This window comes from Gymnoscopelus braueri (assembly GCF_963280865.1).
Source record: "Gymnoscopelus braueri genome assembly, chromosome: 7".
Taxonomy (NCBI): domain Eukaryota; kingdom Metazoa; phylum Chordata; class Actinopteri; order Myctophiformes; family Myctophidae; genus Gymnoscopelus; species Gymnoscopelus braueri.
In genome coordinates, this window is record NC_137608.1 from 26,116,477 (window position 1) to 26,135,595 (window position 19,119).

The 19,119-nt window shown below is 42.7% G+C and overlaps 1 protein-coding gene across 4 annotated transcripts in view; it reads left to right on the forward strand.

The window, feature by feature from the left end:
* pde4d (phosphodiesterase 4D, cAMP-specific) overlaps positions 1 to 19,119 on the forward strand; it is a gene marked incomplete at its 5' end in the record, with an annotated part of 272,984 nt that overhangs the window by 244,395 nt on the left and 9,470 nt on the right. For all 4 annotated transcript variants that reach the window (XM_080432822.1, XM_080432824.1, XM_080432823.1 and 1 more), the window contains 9 exons: positions 1,534 to 1,725; positions 4,234 to 4,270; positions 4,386 to 4,459; positions 5,313 to 5,362; positions 10,651 to 10,763; positions 17,622 to 17,715; positions 17,968 to 18,161; positions 18,414 to 18,512; positions 18,716 to 18,880. In XM_080432822.1, the coding sequence (XP_080288948.1) occupies positions 1,534 to 1,725; positions 4,234 to 4,270; positions 4,386 to 4,459; positions 5,313 to 5,362; positions 10,651 to 10,763; positions 17,622 to 17,715; positions 17,968 to 18,161; positions 18,414 to 18,512; positions 18,716 to 18,880 (1,018 nt within the window). The remainder of the gene's footprint in view (positions 1 to 1,533; positions 1,726 to 4,233; positions 4,271 to 4,385; positions 4,460 to 5,312; positions 5,363 to 10,650; positions 10,764 to 17,621; positions 17,716 to 17,967; positions 18,162 to 18,413; positions 18,513 to 18,715; positions 18,881 to 19,119) is intronic.

A 19,119-nucleotide genomic window follows, 5' to 3' on the forward strand; every position in this document is an offset into this window, starting at 1 on the left:
TGTGTGTGTGTGTGTGTGTGTGTGTGTGTGTGTGTGCGATATCACGACAAACCCGGTGCCCTGTCCGTTCTGTCCATTGAGGTGGAATGTGACAAGACAGGACAGAACGGAGCGAGTGTTGTTGGCCGTTGCGGTTTTGTTGATTGTTTCAACGTGGATAACGCATGGTAGTACGTGACTCGCATACATGACATTTTGTCATCGTTACCAGGATAAACATGATGTTACAATTTTATAGCCTAAAGTCCAATACATAGTCCAGACATTGTAGCATACATGGACAAGCAGGTGCAGACTGGAAACAAAAGCCTCGGAATTTAAATTGCAGCATATATTTGTTATTTCTATGAATATGATAAAGCCAAACCAGCTGATCAGTCAGTGTATCATGCGATTTGTATTTAAGCAGCATGATTGTTTTTCCGTAAATTGATGCCCTACTTTTGTCATACTAGTGTCACACAAAAGTAGCAAAAATAGCTGATCTACAAGCTCACAACACATGGTCTCCCACCAACGGGGGTCATCACATTGCATGATTGAATTATTTAACCATTTCATCAGTATTATTATAAACGTATTCCTGCGTTGCCAGACAATCTGACATCTCTGCCTACTGATACATCTGGGGCCTTCTAAATGCAAGGTAGTTGCTAGAACAGCAAGAGCGCTCTCTAACAAACACGCAGGCACTGCCTCGTAAACCAATCAGGTCACCGCATCAATATGAAGGCCCACCCTAAAGACGGCGGATTCGTCCTACACTGCAGTTTCTTTTAAGTCTCTTATTAGTTTCAGCAACGAAAGCTCTGAGATTGTGCTCATTCTCTAATTGAGCGAAATGTACGTCTTGTGAGTCCACTATGAATTGTTAATGTTCCTGTTTTGAGGGGATTATCAGATCATAGCAATATTCTGTATTCATTCATTCCCACTTCTAATGTTTCTCTAAAGCTGTGTTTATACTACAACCTAAGTTTCTGGTGTGTCTGGAAACGGGCTTAAAGCAGGGGTGATGTTTCGAGATAAGCAGAGCTTGCATCTGTTGACCTCGGACCTGTGATAGCCAGGGGTTGTAACATCAACATTTTTGAGGGAGATAAGTGTTTAGGGGATCTCAGTGTGAAGATCCTTCTCTCATAGCAGCTGTAGACCTAGCCCATGGGTGTCTGGGTTGTGTCATGTCCAGCTGTGCGACAGGTCACAGGATATGTGGTCGCTAGCCACTGTAGCTGACCTATCAGAAGCTCTTACCGCATCACTACTTCACCCTCTCTGTCCTCCCAAATGTATAACATTGGGTTGTGAGATAGAATGCATGGAGATTATAATTTATCTACATGCTTTCTGGTGTGGTTCTAATAGGAACTGCCATTAAAGCCTGCCTCATCATATTTTGGTCTTATTTTGTAGAACTTATTTCTGAGTAACACTGAGGATTTCTATAGCACTGTTCACTATGAATTCTCATTCTGTTTTCTCTGTCTCTTTCTCCCTCTGTTGTCTGCTGTCTCCCTGTCTCTCTGAATACAGTTTTGATGTGGACAATGGCACATCATCAGGGCGCAGCCCGCTGGACCCCCTGGCCAGCCCAGGATCCGGCCTCATCCTGCACTCCAACTTTGTCCACAGCCAACGGAGAGAGTCCTTCCTGTACCGTTCTGACAGCGACTATGACCTCTCGCCCAAGTCCATGTCCCGAAATTCCTCCATAGCCAGTGACATGTGAGTGGATGACACTGTACGCTTTAAACATGACCTCCAGCCATTTGTTCTGCAGCCATTTAGTATCCCTTTTAGTGAGCAAGATGTTTAACTACTTAGTTAACCGGAATCCCCCAGGACTCTATACTACTGTAGGTCCGCTTCTTTTTTCCCTCTCTACACCAAAACTCTATCTACAAGCTCACAACGTGTCGCAACACAATCATTTTTGACGAATGTTTGCCCCAGAATAGGGGCGCGAGGGTTCATGTGGTTAATTCGATGTCGGATGAAAAATAGCACAGAGGTTGACCTTCTGCCCATTTCTGGCTTGTTGTCATTTTCAAGCTGAACTTCAGTTTGTCTTCTATTCAACTCAGTATCGTTCTTCTCTCCTCGGCTCAGTATCAGTGTCCATTTTCAATATTTCTGTGATTTTGTCTCGTATTTAATTTCTCTCCCTTCTCTCTTCCTTGTTCTTGGTACTGATACCTGCCTGAGCAGCATCTACAGAAGCCAATTAATATTGATGTCAGTACATTATTTTTATGGCAGGACCATTCAGGGCCTATTTCTATAATTATTCTAAGTGAGTGGATGATAGCACATGCACATGATCTCCTACAGCCAGAACATTTAGCCACAAATCTCACAGGCCTCTGTGGTCATAACTGGCAGACTGCATGACTGACAACTGATTGTGAGGTGTCACAGTGTGAGGGGACTCTAATTTTAGTTGTGTCCCTCAGCATAAACAAGGTCCATAACAACCTGCCCACAACCACATGTCCATTCTTGTCTTGAGTCAGGCTTCGGTCATTGCTACATAGTCACTTTTGTCCATAAAACTCATAAAGCTTGTCCAAGGTGTTTGTGCAGCGCATGTAGTCACGCCTGAGCCGTCTGAGTTTCATAAATGTGTTGGGTTTTTAAAGACTAAAGCCTGATTCATACTACTGTCATACGAAGGTTGTACCGTGCCGAAAATAACCGATCTACAAACTCACAACGCAAAGCCTATTTTTGGCACATATTAGTAGTGTCACACAGCTGTAATAAAGAAGTCCAGTACTGATGAAGACAAAGATTGGGTATTTATCAGGGAAGGAGTCTGTATTCCATCGATAACACATTCCACATTTCCCATACTATGATGGCTATCCAGTTACCTGCAGGAAGTAACATTATTGACTGAAAACAGAGCATCTCTCCAGTCTGAAGGAAAGACAAACAAGGAAAAGGATGCTTAAAATCCTGGAGTAATCTTACACTTCCTGTCTGCTGATTTACAGTGTTAGACAAATGACCCTGCCGTGACCTCAACCGCTATGCACTTACCATCTCACAAAAGTAACAATGATTTTAATTGAATGAGAATGAGAAAAGAATTCATAGTAATCAGTGCTATAGAAATCTGTTACTCAGAAATAAGTTCTACAAAATAAGACCAAAATATGTCCGGGAAAAACAAAATTGGGGGGGAAAATTTTATAAAAATGTTACATTAAAATAAACATTTAGGAAAGGTTCGAAACGGGAAGTTGCGACCGATAAAAAATTGTCAGTGATCCATTTTGGGTCACGACCCATTGTTTGGGAAACACTGACCTAAAGCACAAAACGCAAAGATAAGCATCTTAAAGGGATATTCTAAAAGTAATAAACGCTCACCATTTCATGACTATAAAGAAATTCATGAGAAATATGAAATGTCTACTACTGTACATAAAATGCTTGGAACGCAAAGAGTCAGGGTAGGACACATAGCTAGGGAACATGATTCCCTGAAAGGGAATAACTCGCTGGCAAAAGAATTCAAGGGAACGTGTCCCATAGGGATACAAAGGAACGTTTCTCTGAAACGTATTATCTCAAACTACGTCAGAGATGGACTGTAGGGGAAAAAAATAACAGGACGAAAATGGATGGCTGGATTGTGATTGGCTGGTTGAGAGGAAAGGAGGGTGGGGGTGCAGAGTACAATAAGCTCAAAATGCAAGTTAGAGGCAGCTTTACAGGATTTTAATAGGTTTTACTGAAGGGGGACTGGTAGGCCTATTCTGTGTATACTGAGACCTGAGTCCAGTAATAAAGCCATTAACCACTTTAACCCAGCATCCCTGTTCTGCGGGGGAATATTTGCCAACAGTACCAGATTTACAAGCTCACAAGTTTTTAGATCAGCTATTTACTGCAAAGTGATGTAGAGGGGAAGAAAGAGTGGACAAAGCACAGAGCGACCCCGGTCAACTTAGGTATTAGTTTACTCAGTATAGAATAGATGGTTGAGCCCAGTCTATTTTATTGAAACATATCTTTTATAGATTATGAATTTGGCTGTCAGTGCAATTGGGGCTCAGCTGGTTGCTGTTGTGTAGAGCAGACATGTCGCTGTCTATCTAAGACGCTGATCCTAATCTGACATGATGAGTCTTTTTGTGGTAAAATGGCAATATAGGCCTAGATCTAGTTTGTCTAGAGCTAACTTCTAACCCTCTGTCTGTCTGTCTGCCTCTCTCTCTCTCATAGACATGGTGACGATATGATTGTAACGCCTTTTGCACAGGTAAGGGTTTTGTGACAATTTTGACATGTCGTCTTGATGATGCTGTATTACACTGAAGCGTTTGCCATTATGTTTTATGGAAAAATTGTAATCTCTTGTCTTGTTCCCCCATCAGGTCCTTGCCAGTTTGAGAACTGTAAGGAGCAACTTTGGCGCATTAACCAATCTACCAGACAGAGCATCCAATAAGTAAGTTGTCAGAGACCCCATTGTTTCAGTATATGATTTTCTTTTTACAGGAATAAAAAGCTGTGGTTGTAGTTGAAATAATCCTGCTGCTAGTAGTCACAATCATTTTAGAGTTTATTGCAATATGATCCCACTATCTATTTGAATGATAAATGATGATGCTCTGCTACATCAACGGCCTCATTTCTTATTCCACATACTGTATCTGAACTACTTCCCTAATTGACATGCTGTACCAGCTTTTGGTGTGTTGACTTACACACACAAGCTTGACTGGCACTGTTTGCCCTCTGCTGTTCTTAGTGGGTACTACAACAACAGCAGTCAGCTCTGTAAAGGTGGCCTCCACCAGTGTCAAGTCAAGTCATGTCACATTTATTTGTATAGCACATTTCATGCAACAAGCACAGACTCGATGTGCTTCCAAAAAGAAAGACAAGAAAATGCAAAGGTCAGCAATGACACAAAATGAACACAATTTCATTATGATTAACACGTATACGTTGGTACATATGGTTCAAGCCATATATGTCAGAAACATAGGAAGGAGCTAAGCCATTGATAGATTTAAAAACAATGTGAAGCACTTCAAAATCAATTCTTTGTTTCACTGGGAGCCAGTAAAGAGAAGATAAAACAGTAGTATTATGTTCAAATTTCTTGGTTCTAGTTAAAACTCGAGCAGCAGCATTGTCTCCCTAAACTTGAAATCGGAATGTATGTGATGAGGGAAGATTGATGGACAATGCTGCACACTCACTACTTGACGTGTGTTATGGAGAGGTTGTGAATAACTAGTTATAATAGTTTTGGACAGAGGGTGCATCATTGTGCTTGTTTTTCCCCATACCAGGAGATCGCCCATGTGTAATCCACCACCTATCACCAAGACCACCTTCACAGGTATGTAGGCAGCAGCATCTGCAATTATTATGATGTGTGCGTGCGTGTGTGCGTGTGTACGGCTTTTAAAGTGGAAACAGAGATGTAAAATGATAAATGAAGCTATTGTTTTTTTATTTATATTATTACGATGATGATGATCATGATGATTATTACTATTATATTTATGCAACCTTTACTTATGTCTCACAAAATGTAGTAATGAGAGCCTGATGCCATTGTTTTGACATGGGACCAAAACACATCCTTTGGGGGGAGCCAAAGCACATGAACATGACATGAAACACAATCAGAATACAAATACAGGACATATTTTGCAGAGGTGTGATTCACAAGTGGTGCACATGATAATATACCATTCAGGAGGATAGTAGAGAGAACAGCAGCATACCAAACTGCCAATGTCCCTATTAAAACAGCAGCATTAAATCAGCAGACAAATGGCAATAATCTGAGAGTGGGTGTGTGTCCTATTGTGGTTGTGCTGTGTTGCATGACCGTGGGAAACAAACATTGACATCCCCTGAAAGGCTTGTTTAATGACTGGACTTTGCATGTTGGATAACAATATGTCATGTATCAATGCAGGAAGGGCCATCGTCGACCTTATCGTGAGGTTTGTCAGTCTGTATCTCTGGACATGAGCCTCTATGTGTCGGTCAGTCAAAGTGAGTTGGCGCGTCAGTCAATCAGTCAGCGTGTCAGTCTGTCAGTGTCTTGCGTTCAAGCTTCCCTGCCAAAAACAAACCGATATCTCACAACCAGTTGTGTGTATGCTACACGAGTGACAGCTCACAAGTGTTTCAGACATTCCACAAAGCTATTGCCATCCTGTTAATATCTGGGGTGTGGATTGAATGAAAAGTGAGTGTCTCTCTCAGAGAGAGAGAGAGACATAGACAGAGAGAGAGAGAGAGAGAGAGAGAGAGAGGCTGCCTGTTACATAGCCGTCCAAGACAAATAACCTCCTGATGTACAGAGAATGGATGACATTACACATTATAGAGCGTATGGTGCACAGCCAATTGTGGCCCCAGCCATCACCTGGCAGCAGACATGAGTCACGGCCACAGGGATGACTGAGTGCACTGAACACTCATAATGCAGAGCCTCGCTGAGGTTTACACTGTGCTGTCCTGCTGAGAAAGACAATAAAGGCAGCTTAATTAATAGCAACTCTAAATCAGTCAGGGAAAAAGCCAGCGGTGGAATTATAGAGCAGGTCTCCCTGCTCTCGCTCTGCCTGCTCCCTCCTTAAAGCTCACCTCTACATCTCTCTTGCTCTCTTTCCCTCTCCACGGTCAGTTCATTTGTCTGTCATCGGTCATTGATGTATTGACCAGATAAACAAAGTTATTTTAGGAGTGATCTAAAAATAGAAAGACTCCTTGCCCTTTTGACCTGAGCTAATGAGACAGACATGCTTGCTAGCTGAGGTTCCAGCATCAGACTTGCAGAGGGTCTCAGGGTCAAACCAGGTAAGATCCTTAGTGTTAATTTAACTCTGATTGTGTACAAATGTAACCAAATGGACCCATAAGGGTCCACTTGGTTACATTTGTATGCTCTCAGAGTTACAGATAGATAAATGAACATGGGATTTTATAGTGTATACTAGGGACATTGGTGTTTTTAAGAGGACAGCTGGCCAAAGAGGACATAATGATAGATTGTAGAGTATTGTTTCTCATGCTGCTCAAAGACACTTTATAAAGCATTAGTTAAAGATAACAGATTCAGAACATGCAAATCAAGACATGAAGTATAATAAAACCAAAAATAACAAGAAAGTAAAACATATTTTGGGGCAGTGATAGAAAAAGCCTTCTCACCCCATGATTTGTCATGTATTCTTCTTTGGGTATTGATTTTGTTTTCGTATAATAATAAGTGATTTATAAGGGTACTTACTTGCAATAGATCTGCATATGACAGTTATTTTTGATGTAGTGCATTAGGAAATCAAATCGCATACTGTATTGAATAATTATTTTATTTAATTTAATTTAATTTCATTTTATTTTAGTCACACAATATAACACAATATAACTTAAACCCAGGATATACACATGAAAGCCTAATAAAACACACAATAAAAATAAATTGTCCAATAAATTACGTAGCACCTACAGTACCATACCATACTCCAAACCATAGCACATGCTGATAACCACAATGCTTGTGACTGGCCAGGCTTCATGGTGTAGCTTTTATTTTACTTTCTCTCTCTCTCTCTCTCCCCCTCATTTTCTACTTCTTTAGTCACCCATCTTGCTCTTTCTAGCTCGCTGCCCTACCTTCCTTCCCTCCCTCCATCCATCACCCTTCCCTATCCCAGTCCAGTTCTGAGTCGTTCCGGTCCGTGGTTTGGCTGCAGCCTTGCGTCTGTGCAGCAGAGTGGCCTCTGTGAGCGCCCGGTGTCTGATGTCGCACTAAGCATGAGAAGAATGTCATTGACGTCAGTGCAGTTGCTGTCAGAGAGAGTAGCGCCCCAGCCACTGACACCACACCAGGGAGAGAGAGACCCAGGGAGAGAACAGCAGAGGGAGGGAGAGAGAGAAAGAAAGGCTAGTTGAGAGAAAGAAAAGGGGGACAGACATAGAAGGGAGGAGGAAGGATGTTCAGAAGGATGGTTGGGAGGGGGGGGGGGGAGCGGAAGGAGAGTAATGGAAAGAGGGAAGGAGAGAATGAAGGATTCAGAGATAGCTAACCATAAGAAATTATGTTGTAGAAGTTTGAAGTGGTTTCTCTGATGCAGTGCAATAGATTATATAACATACATTGACAACATCTAGTCCTGAAATTATAGTACATTTAATCTCTTGAGAGTATTTTAAAGATATAGAGCCTTTGTTGATCCCGTTGGGGCGAGCGAAATTTATCCTATTGTGCACTGTAACCTCTTATAGGGGGATGAAACCCTAAGCTGAGTTTGTTTTCTGGTTCAGGTTAAACACTAGAGCAGGGTCAAAACATTGCAGACTAGTAATCAACGCAGATGCAGCTAATAAAATGAATGATGGCTGTGTTAGATTAAGTTGTGTCCAGAGATATGGGTGCGTCAATGTGCAACAGTATTGTCAATGCTTGCACATTGGCACACCTAAAACTAACCCACAATTGTTTTCTGTTTTTTAAATTAATTAATTATTCATTTTATTTGTTGCAACTGCATTGCTTACATCACAGTGTGCTATAAGGTCTGCTTTACGCAGCCAGCCATGTTTGTACCCTTCTGTCGTTTTTAAACTGAACAAGAAAACAAACTACCCTGGCCCAGGGTTTCATTCCCCTTTTAAGCGGTATACTTCATTGTACCCGTAACCCTAAAGAATAGCGCAAACCTTCGCCTATAATGGCATGCCCAAAATAGTGACGTCAGGTCGAAAGTGGTTACGAATTTGGCCCAGCAGCGACCACCTACTGTATAGCCGGCTTAGTTTAGTAAAAACAAAACCCACATGAAGCCATGACGTAGTTGTTGTATAGGGCTGCCTGTTTTCCACAAGCACAGGAAGAGCCTGGAAGCTACACAGCAAATACTATGCATGCTGTGTGTGAAATCTGGAGGGTCATTCTAGCCTCCCCTTGCATTTTGATTTGCCATGGTTTTCCTCTGCCTGGGTAATTGAGTTACAGCCAAAGTGATCCCCCTCCCTGATCACATGGCATTAAAAGCCCTTGCTGTCCCAAATTGGGCAAGACATCAATATTAATTGGCTTCTGACAAGGTGACATTTTCTATTAATGTAGCTTGACTTTGAGAGAGCCATGTCTTTCATGCAAAATGGAATGAGGGGTTTGCGAACAAATAAAACAAAAATAATAATAAAAAGAAAAAATACTATAATGTTTTTTTAAATATATTTTTTTATCATTGGCATCCAGTCATACTGTTACTGTCCAGCCACCTATGTTCCCCACATTTCCCTAATTCCCCTATTCATTTATCTCTGTCTCTGTGTATTTGTATGCTGGATGTACATATATATATATATATATATAATAACAACATTATGCAGGCTCGGGCGGAAAAAAGGGGGCTCCCTGCGCTGGCTCCAGCTCCGCTCCCTTCTCTTGCTCCAGTGAAGTCCAGTCCATCTTTTGCCACTGTCGCTTCCTCATCCACAGTGCAGTCCTCTCAGGCTTTAGGTACAGCTCGGGGAGAGCAGCACGTTTGGCTACCAGGGACGCCGAAGCAACAGCAGCCCAGCCCCCTGTACACACAGCATCTATAGGATACACTCTTAACATCACACACACACACACACACACACACACACACACACACACACACACACACACACACACACACACACACACGCACACACACACTCACTGCAACCCCGGAATCTACCTGTCTGTTCTCTGGGATAGCATGGATCTTTTCAACGGCAGCAAGGGTTAAGGAGATATTAGTGATGATGTCTTACGGTTAGCTTTCTGTCTGACATGTATGCGTGTGTGTTTATGTGCCTGCGTGTGCGTGTATGTCTTTTACGTGTGTGCGAGATGAGCACGTATCCGGCCACCACGCCAGGATGCTACGGCCGATCTGGTCTTTGTTCCTTTCCCGGACAGCATTGAGATGAACCCCGACTGGTTCTGTGCCTCTCTCAACTTGATCCTCTTTTCCTTCATCCCTCTCTTTACCTTTCCTCTCTCCCTCTTCCCTCCGTTCCTCCAATGGCAGACGTGGGCCTGCTAAGCAGACTGCTCTTCATCCTGCTACATGACTGGAATTACTTGCCTCTCATGGACTATGGACTTAAAACTTTAGACGCCTAGATGGCTAAGAAAGGTGTGTGATGTGTGTGCTGAGACAATGAGTATGTTTAGGTGATAGTGATTTTCTGCTGCTGATCTTTTCCACGTCCGCTGAAGCTAAGCTGTTCTCTCTCACTGCTGGGGGTTTTCACAGAGGTTTACGTTCAACAGCCTATAACATTTATGGGACTTTCAGAGCTGATTTAAGGAGGCTGGTTGCCACCTCTGAACCGCCACTGCCTCTACTAGGATTGTATCTGAACCTTACTGTGACAGGGGACTGGGGGTGACAGGGCTTCCGGATTCGTGAGGCTCGACACAGCCTGCCTGTGAGTGCTGAGGCTCTCCTCACAGGCCCCTGAACTGGCGCCTCCTGTCCAGTATGAAGAGTCACCCATGCGTCCATTCGGGGTATCCCAGCTTAGCTGTATGTGGGGTGGGGGACCCCGGGCCTGGACCATCCACTAGCCCTCTGAAGCGGGCCCTTACTGACCCCCTACCCTCCTGTCTCGTCCCCCCAGAGGAGGCCTACCAGAAACTGGCCACGGAGACCCTGGAGGAGCTGGACTGGTGCCTGGACCAGCTGGAGACACTGCAAACCAGACACTCGGTCAGCGAGATGGCCTCCAATAAGGTAATAACAGCGGAAAAGCCCTGCACTTTACATGAGCTTTCAAATCCAGTTTTGTAATATTCCTAGGAGGTAACAGATGGATTTTTTTAAATACTTAAAAAGAAAATTGGGAAGGTTTTCATGTCCATCACATTATTATTTACAACTGCGGCTACCAAGGATGCACTGTGATGCCTTGCTGTGTGGTTTATGTTAACAGGAGTTAACCGGGGCACTTTATCTCAGGCCAATAAGTTCCCTGCTAAACGTTTGCCTGGCTGTATTTGAGACCTAGACTAATGATGAAAAGTTATGTGTTGTATGTATCACTCAGGGACAGCTGGAATATACATATTTGTTTGTCTACAACAAAACACACACACGTGCGCGCGCATGCAGACTTTATATTTTATTTTCTGTTTTAATCCAAGATAATGTTTGTGGCATACTATTGAGATAAAGCAGGGTAGATAGTGGGCAATGACATGCAAAACAGCTTGCTGTTCAGGAATCAAACTGGCAACCTTGCAGTGATATGGTTGGCAATGCTGAGCCACCATGGCTCCACCTCTGGTCTAGCTGAAATGTATATTTAACATGTGTGTTATAATTGTCATTCAGCAACATTGACACATAATTAGCCATACTTAATTAATTCTATTTTCATTTACATGTAGCACACAGTAGCCTATTCCTATTGCTAAGTACCTTCAATTCCATGCTGTGTTGATGTTGGTACCATAGGAGAGATGACAGGCAAACGTTGATCAAAATAACAATTCTTCTGCATTCTCTAATTATGTAGACTTCTTGTAAATTAAGTAATGCAGATGTTTAACAATAATTCAATTCTTGAGAGTGTAAAATGAAACCAAATGGACCAGTAAGGGTAATTTTACACTCTCAACTAAGAGTTGAAGATCTATAAGGGTCCATTTGGTTACCAACTCTCCATCATTTAGCTGGGGACCACCTGGAACCTCCTCAAGGACCACTGGTGGTCCCCGGACCACTGGTTGAGAACCACTGATCTACACCAGTGATTCTCAACCATTTTCATTTCAAGGACCCCCCCCCCCCCGGTTTGTTATGCATTAGGCCCCCATTTGATGCCATGCTTTTATCCCTGGGACCGCAATCTAATACTGTAAAAAAAAGAAAAACCTGTGTTCATTTAACTCTCAGAGTTACAGACCTGTAGGGTCCATTTGGACCCCTGGTGGTCCCCGGACCCCGACATCTTTTATTCAACCCTTGGTGGGTATCGGCACGCAGGCCCACAACCACAGTACTACGATATCTATCTACAACCAGAGCAGTTATTACATGTCCATCCATGACTTGCGTTTATGATTTTGACTTTGATGCAGTATGCCTTTTCTAATACTCAGCTGTGCGTGAGCACGTAGATTGTGGTCTGTGTTGTATGGATGTGTTATTAGTGATAGCAGAAGCATCGTCATGCAGGCAGGGAGCTTTTTGCAGTGAGCATGCATCGGCTGTCTCCGGTGAGAGGGCCTGCCGTGCCGCTGTGCATGCTGATCAGCCGTGGTGATGTCACACGCTGTGATGTCACAATGGGGGGACGGATCGAGAGAGAGAGAGGCTGCAAGACACACAGACATACTGACTGACAGACAAAGGGATAGATAGACAACTGTGCGCATACTTGTACACTACTGATCTCTGAAATTTGTGAAACATGAAAGGATTGATTTATTTTCTTCTTTTTTCATCTATAAGCATTGTCAGTATGCAGTGTCTCGCCAGCACTCGCCACCACAGCTATCTTTGTTGTCATGGCAACAGCTACAGGCCTGGCCAGCCTGCCGTCTCACTCAAGCACGCCACGCACGCACGCACACGCACACACGCACACACACACACACACACACACAATGGTGCTGTCAGTGTCTCTCAGGACTTCACACATTGTCATTGTGTTTATCTAAAAATGTTATCCTCCCACATTAAACATAAGCCCCATTCTTTAAAGTCTGAACACTTACATGTAGATTAAATTGTATTGTATTGGTAATCAGGTATTAGTGAGGAATCTCTATTGTTGCTCTTGTCTAGCAGGACCATTGATAAATATTCAACAATCCCCAGAGTTTTTTTATTTTTTAAGTGACACAGCAAAGGTCCACCGGGCTTGGGAATTTAACCCGGGACTCACTGTCGGGCTACATCAGAGCCTACAGTATACGCGCCATAACCACTCGGCTGCATTGGGAACTCCTTATATGGTTATAGCTGAGTCATAATGACATAAGCGTGATGATGTGGGCCGGCCGGCCGGCCGGTCCTCTCCGCCAATTTTATTAGGATACACAGTATATGGTCAATAAATATCCATTGACCAATATATATGTATATGGTTAATAAATGACCACAATAAAAGTGCGGGAAATTAACATTTGCAACAGAGACGCAGCAGTGAGCACATTCACACACTACATATATACAGCAGGGATAGGTTATTTGTGGTCACTCCTAAAATAAATCACACACAAATCACAGTTAGGCTTGGTGTGACAAGAAAATAGTGTGATTCACACCTCATGGCTATGCTATCGATAGCTGTGTCTGTGTGTGTGTGTGTGTGTGTGTGTGTGTGTGTGTGTGCGCGCGTGCCCGCGGAGTTGGGCATCTGTGTGTGTTGGGCATGTGGTGGCCTAGCACTTGATTGTATGACGCATGTGTATGTACACGTACATATGTGTGTGTGTGCACGTGTTGAGCCTGTGCTGGCCTGCATGGCTCAGATTCATTTGGAGCCTCTGGATTGTGGACTCATGTGCTCCAGCCTAGCTGTAAATGACTCCCAGTGCCAGATAGATCTACAGAAGAGAAGGTGTAAAGTAAGCAGAGACTAGTTTGGTCCCTGATCAATCCCTGCACCACTGGACCATCAAGCGCACACACTCGCACTGTTAAGTCCTTGGTGTTCATTTAGCTTTGAGAGCAAATGGAACCAAATGGACCCGTAAGGCTATATGGTCCTTCCCGCAGATGGACCGGTAATCCCCTCTCTGTCCTGCCTTTCCTATCCTGGATGCTGGAGCAATTTTTTTTCACAGCATTGATATGCAGGTTGCTAGCCATCTGTGAGAGGGTCTGTCCGTCTGTCGGGCTGAAACCTTGACAAGATTTGAGTCATACGTCATAGATACTGTATGTCATAGACCAGTGATTCTCAGCCCACTGGTGGGCCATGAGGATATTGCAAGTAGGCTCTAACTAATTGGCAAAACACTAAGATTTGAATGATAATATAGCATTAAAATTTGTATTAGATGTTTTATGTCATAGTGTTTTTGCTGTACAACTTGAAATGGTTTTGAAATGAAAATTGTTTTCATTGTGATACCGATAAATAGGAACTTAATGTTGGCTCCATTGATCCAAGCCAGAACACAAATAGACACAAACAAAATGCACACGACCCACCCATCTGACCAGACAAGTGGATCCCGGCAGCCACATGATTCAATTAGTTTTATTTTAATGTTTTTCCATGATATTGCATCTCCTCCCTTGATATTAACATGACTCACCTCCCAGAAACATCACTTCTGGCAAAGTTGACCTCAGCATGAGAATAACGTATGACGAGGGATGAGCTAACCTCTACTCACATCATCTACATCGCACGCACAAATGTTTGTAGTGCTATACTTGTGAGGATCAGAATTTTAGGATGACAATTTTACTAATGTAATTTTTTACCTTTTTGCCATTTTAACCCAAACAATAAAGCCTATTCTCAGGCTTTATGGTTAGTGTCAAAACAACAAGTCAGTGTGTTGCGCTGCGACACGTGAGCTTGTAGATCTGATATATTTGGTGCTCGACACCCGTAAACCTAACCTCTAAATGTATAATCCTAACCCCCCCAACCTGAATCTTTCCCTAATTCTAATACTAAATCTAAAAATCTTTTTGAACCATGAAACAAACATTTCTCTTGTGAGGACCGGGACAATTGTCACCATGTCTATTTCTCAAATTCTACTCTACTTTTGGCCCTCAAGTATAGCAATAAAAGTACACACACACACACACGCACACACTCGCACACATAATATGAAGAGGAAAGGAGAAGAAAAAAACCTCCTCAGTGGAATTTCCACTGACTTTAGTCCCAGCCAATCACACAGCAGGTGACCTCAGTGCTGTTGTAGCCCAAGCCAATCGAAGCTCGCGATGAGCTCATTGCTCTCCCTGTCCAGGCCCTGATTGGCTGGTATCGTTGTGACAGTGCAAGTGAAACAGCCTGCTCTCTTCACATGGGAGCTGGTGTCAGACAGAGAAGCAGGCACACAGCCAGGCAGCCAGCCTTGTTTGGAAGCTGTTGACACCATTTATTTTTTTCTCTTTTTGCTGTCCTGGTGATTTTGGCACCAACCAAACATCCGCAAGCATCATCAATTATTCATAACCGTAGCAGTGTAACTGTGTATGCGAGTGCACGTGTATATGGGGCGTGCACGCGCATGTCAGCGTGTATGGTCACGATGATGCTCTTCACTACATCCTGCCTCTCTCAGAACCTGATTCTCCTCTCTGGATGCAGGACTATGGCTTCCTTCCTGCAGAAATTCACTGTGGAGGAGTATGATGGCTTTCGCGTGGATTCTAAACGGCCGATTCATGTTGAAACGAGCTGTTCTTCAGGTTGTGAGGGCTTCCATTGAGTAGAGCTGTTGTTGTTTGCCTGGCTCTCTCGCTCTCTACCTATTTTTTTTTATAGATACTGTACAGCGTATACTGTATATAATATATATACTGTGTATACTGGTTCAATTTTATTTTCCTGTATCTGTTTTGTTGATTTGTCAAAATGCCTGAAGCCAATTACCTCCTCTCTGTCTCCTGGGGATATATAAAGGTAAGATTTTAAGCTGTCATTCATTTTAAAATGGTAGAAATCTGCCATATTGCAATTTTGACAGCAATCGGGGCAGATAAAAAAGGCCTGATATCATCTCCAGAGAACGAGAATAGTGTTTCTCACTGAAGGTTATCTTTTGACACACCACTCAGAAAGCCTTTTATACTAGCTATGGATATTTCTCAACATCCCTGCCGCGGAAAAATGCTTGTGATAGCCGTCATATTTCTGCATCCATTGCACACTTTATTGAATCCATGACCAGGAAAAGTGATGCTGCTTCAACAGTAGTTTTGATGCACAGAAAATGGTATGGTTACACCTCTAGGTGCGCAGTACAGTATAGCATACTGTACTTGGGCGCCTGTCTTTAAAATCACTTTTATCTTACTGCATCAATACTCCTAGGCCTACAGATTGTCATAGTTGTTTGAGATTGATTGAATTATCGAGTAAACCCAACAGCTCCATATACTGAAGATTTTTTTTTTTTTTTAATATATATTTTCTTTATGCCAGCAATACTCAAGGCACTTATGATGCTCCATTTTCCTTGACATGATGAAGGGTTTGGCTATCTAGGCTACTTGGCACAAGTTTGACACACTACCGCAGTGGTGTATTACTTCATTATTTATTTATTTTGGCATTTGATGTTTGTTTTATGTATGATCTCATGTATACTGAATGGTACAGACATGAGATATGATATTCTCCGGTATACTCTTTCTTAATGAGTGCTATAAGTGCAGCACTAATGCCACCCTGAAAAGGTTCACAAGGCCCAAGGGATATGATCCAATAGGATATCAATACACAATTGCACAGTAAGTGCAGTGTTGTAGAGGTCTATTTTGTGTGATCAATACTGACCTCTACGACCAATAATCTCATACATTATTCATTTGGTATGAAGCCAGATTGATTCGTGTAATGCAGAGGCTGTTATTTAAGAGGTCCAATACATTTTTTCAATCATATTATAATTCTCTGGTTTTGCAGTCATTTTGCCAAGGCTGTGATTTGAAGCCTTCTCATCTGTGTAAATTAGACTTCAAGTATATATTTGTACACTTTCAGAGTTAAATTAACACTGAGGAATTCACTGTGTAGTGCATAATGTTCCTGTGTTTTAGAGATTGAGGGTGAGGACGCAAGCATGCATGCTTGTTTGCTCTCCCTCATTCTCATTGGCATATACAGTATACGCCATGTTGGCACTTTTAGGCATACATTTCTCATCAGTAACGCTGGTAAAATGTATGTACATGACTACTGTGGTGTGTTTTGGGAGTTGCAACAGCCTCAATTTAAATCTCAAACTAATATATTCACTGACAGCATATATTTTTAGCTAGACCACAGGTTGACCATTCCCAGAAGAGCAACAAAGAAAGCCCATTATTTTGTTAGCGATGCTAAAAACTGCACCACATTTGGCAATTTGGAGGTAGTAGGAGAACACATGGCATATGGCATTTTCTTTTTAACCAGATACGCACATATACATTACATAATTATGTAAAGCAAAGTACATAAAAACTAAATGAGGCTGTTCTTAAATAATGTACATGTACATGTTGTTAATAATATCAAACGTCATTTGTTGCGCAATTCTGCGGGGCTTAACTACAGTAGCCTACCTTGATCATTCAGCTTTAATTTTCACCCTCACATGTCTTTGTCTCCCCTGCAACGCTCTGGTACCTCAATCAGGAAACACACCTTATACTATGAAAACCCCAAATTTATATTATATTATTCTGAAGTTGTATATAACATTTATATTCATGATGTACCTGTTCATTTCGCCCACAAGTTGTATATCTTGTACTTTCTTCTACTTTTGATTGACTACACAGTATGAATACACTAGATCCACACACAGTAAATGCTGCAAATTCGTCATTTAGCATGACAATGAGTAACTATGGACCTTGTTTGCCTATATCTAACCATACGGTGTGTGTTTGTTGTTTCAGTTCAAGAGAATGCTGAACAGGGAGCTGACTCACCTGTCAGAAATGAGCCGTTCTGGGAACCAGGTTTCTGAGTTCATTTCCGCAACCTTCCTGGGTGAGTGAGGACCGAAATGCCTAAACTCCATGTATCCAGCGTGTCGGCGATGGTGTCCTGCACCAAAAAAATAGCAGATCTACAAGCTCACAACGCATTGCAATGCAACGTGTTGTGATCTTGTAGCTCGGCTATTTTTGAACACCATTGCATCAACAGTCATTCTGAAAAGGTGTGCCGATTTTGATTGAAACAATCGCTAAATGAATCGGATTTTTTTTTACTTCTTCTTTTTTTGTTGCTGTTCCCCAGACAAGCAGCACGAGGTGGAGATGCCTACCCCACAGACCCAAAAGGAGAAGGAGAAGAACAAGAAAGACAAGGACAAGGACAAGCCCATGTCGGAGATCAGCGGGGTGAAGAAGTTACAGCACTCCTCCAGTCTCACCAACTCCAACATCGCCCGCTTTGGAGTCAAGACGGAGACCGAGGACGAACTCGCTAAGGTTTGTTGTGTGGCCTTACTGAGTATGCTCTCAGAGTTACAGACCTGTAAGGGTCAATTTAGAAGCCTCTCGGTCCCTGGACCCCACTTTGAGAACCAATGCCTTATAGGAAGGGTGAGATGGGATGATGACGATGATGATAGGGCAGATAGCCGTGAAAGGAAGTATGGTGTATTGGGGACTGAGAGTGAAAGAGGGAAAATCAAAGTAACAATAAGATTGAATAATATGTTTCGTTTTCTACTTTATCAGGAATTGGAGGACGTGAATAAATGGGGCCTTAACGTTTTCAAAGTCACAGAGTTCTCTGGGAACCGGCCACTGACGGTCATGATGTACACAATATTCCAGGTAATCATTAGACCCCCCCCCCCCCAGTTATTATTTTATATAATTTTTCTTGTGATTCCCAGAACTTTGACTGAATCTTAAGCTTGATTTGTACTTAGTCGTACAATAGTCGGCTACAAGCTCACCCCTGGTGAGCTTGTAGATCTGCCACTGATTAGTTTTAATCTGAATTTAACTCTGTTTATGTTCTACCAACTCCACAGGAAAGAGATTTGTTGAAAACATTTAAAATTCCACTCGACACCTTTGTCACATACCTGATGACCTTAGAAGACCACTACCATGGTGACGTGGCGTACCACAACAACATTCATGCTGCTGACGTCACCCAGTCCACTCACGTGCTGCTATCAACCCCTGCCCTCGAGGTGAGGCCCATGTCGAGGTCTTTGGAAAATGACCAGGCTTCTGTTTGTACCAACTCAAGTAGGAGTGGGGGTCCTTTAAAACGCTGGTCCCAGGCAGCGCATAAGTGGTTGTTCACTTTCACATCAGGGATCACATCAAATCTTAGCGCATGTTAAACACACACACACACACACACACACACACACACACACACACACACACACACACACACACACACACACACACACACACACACACA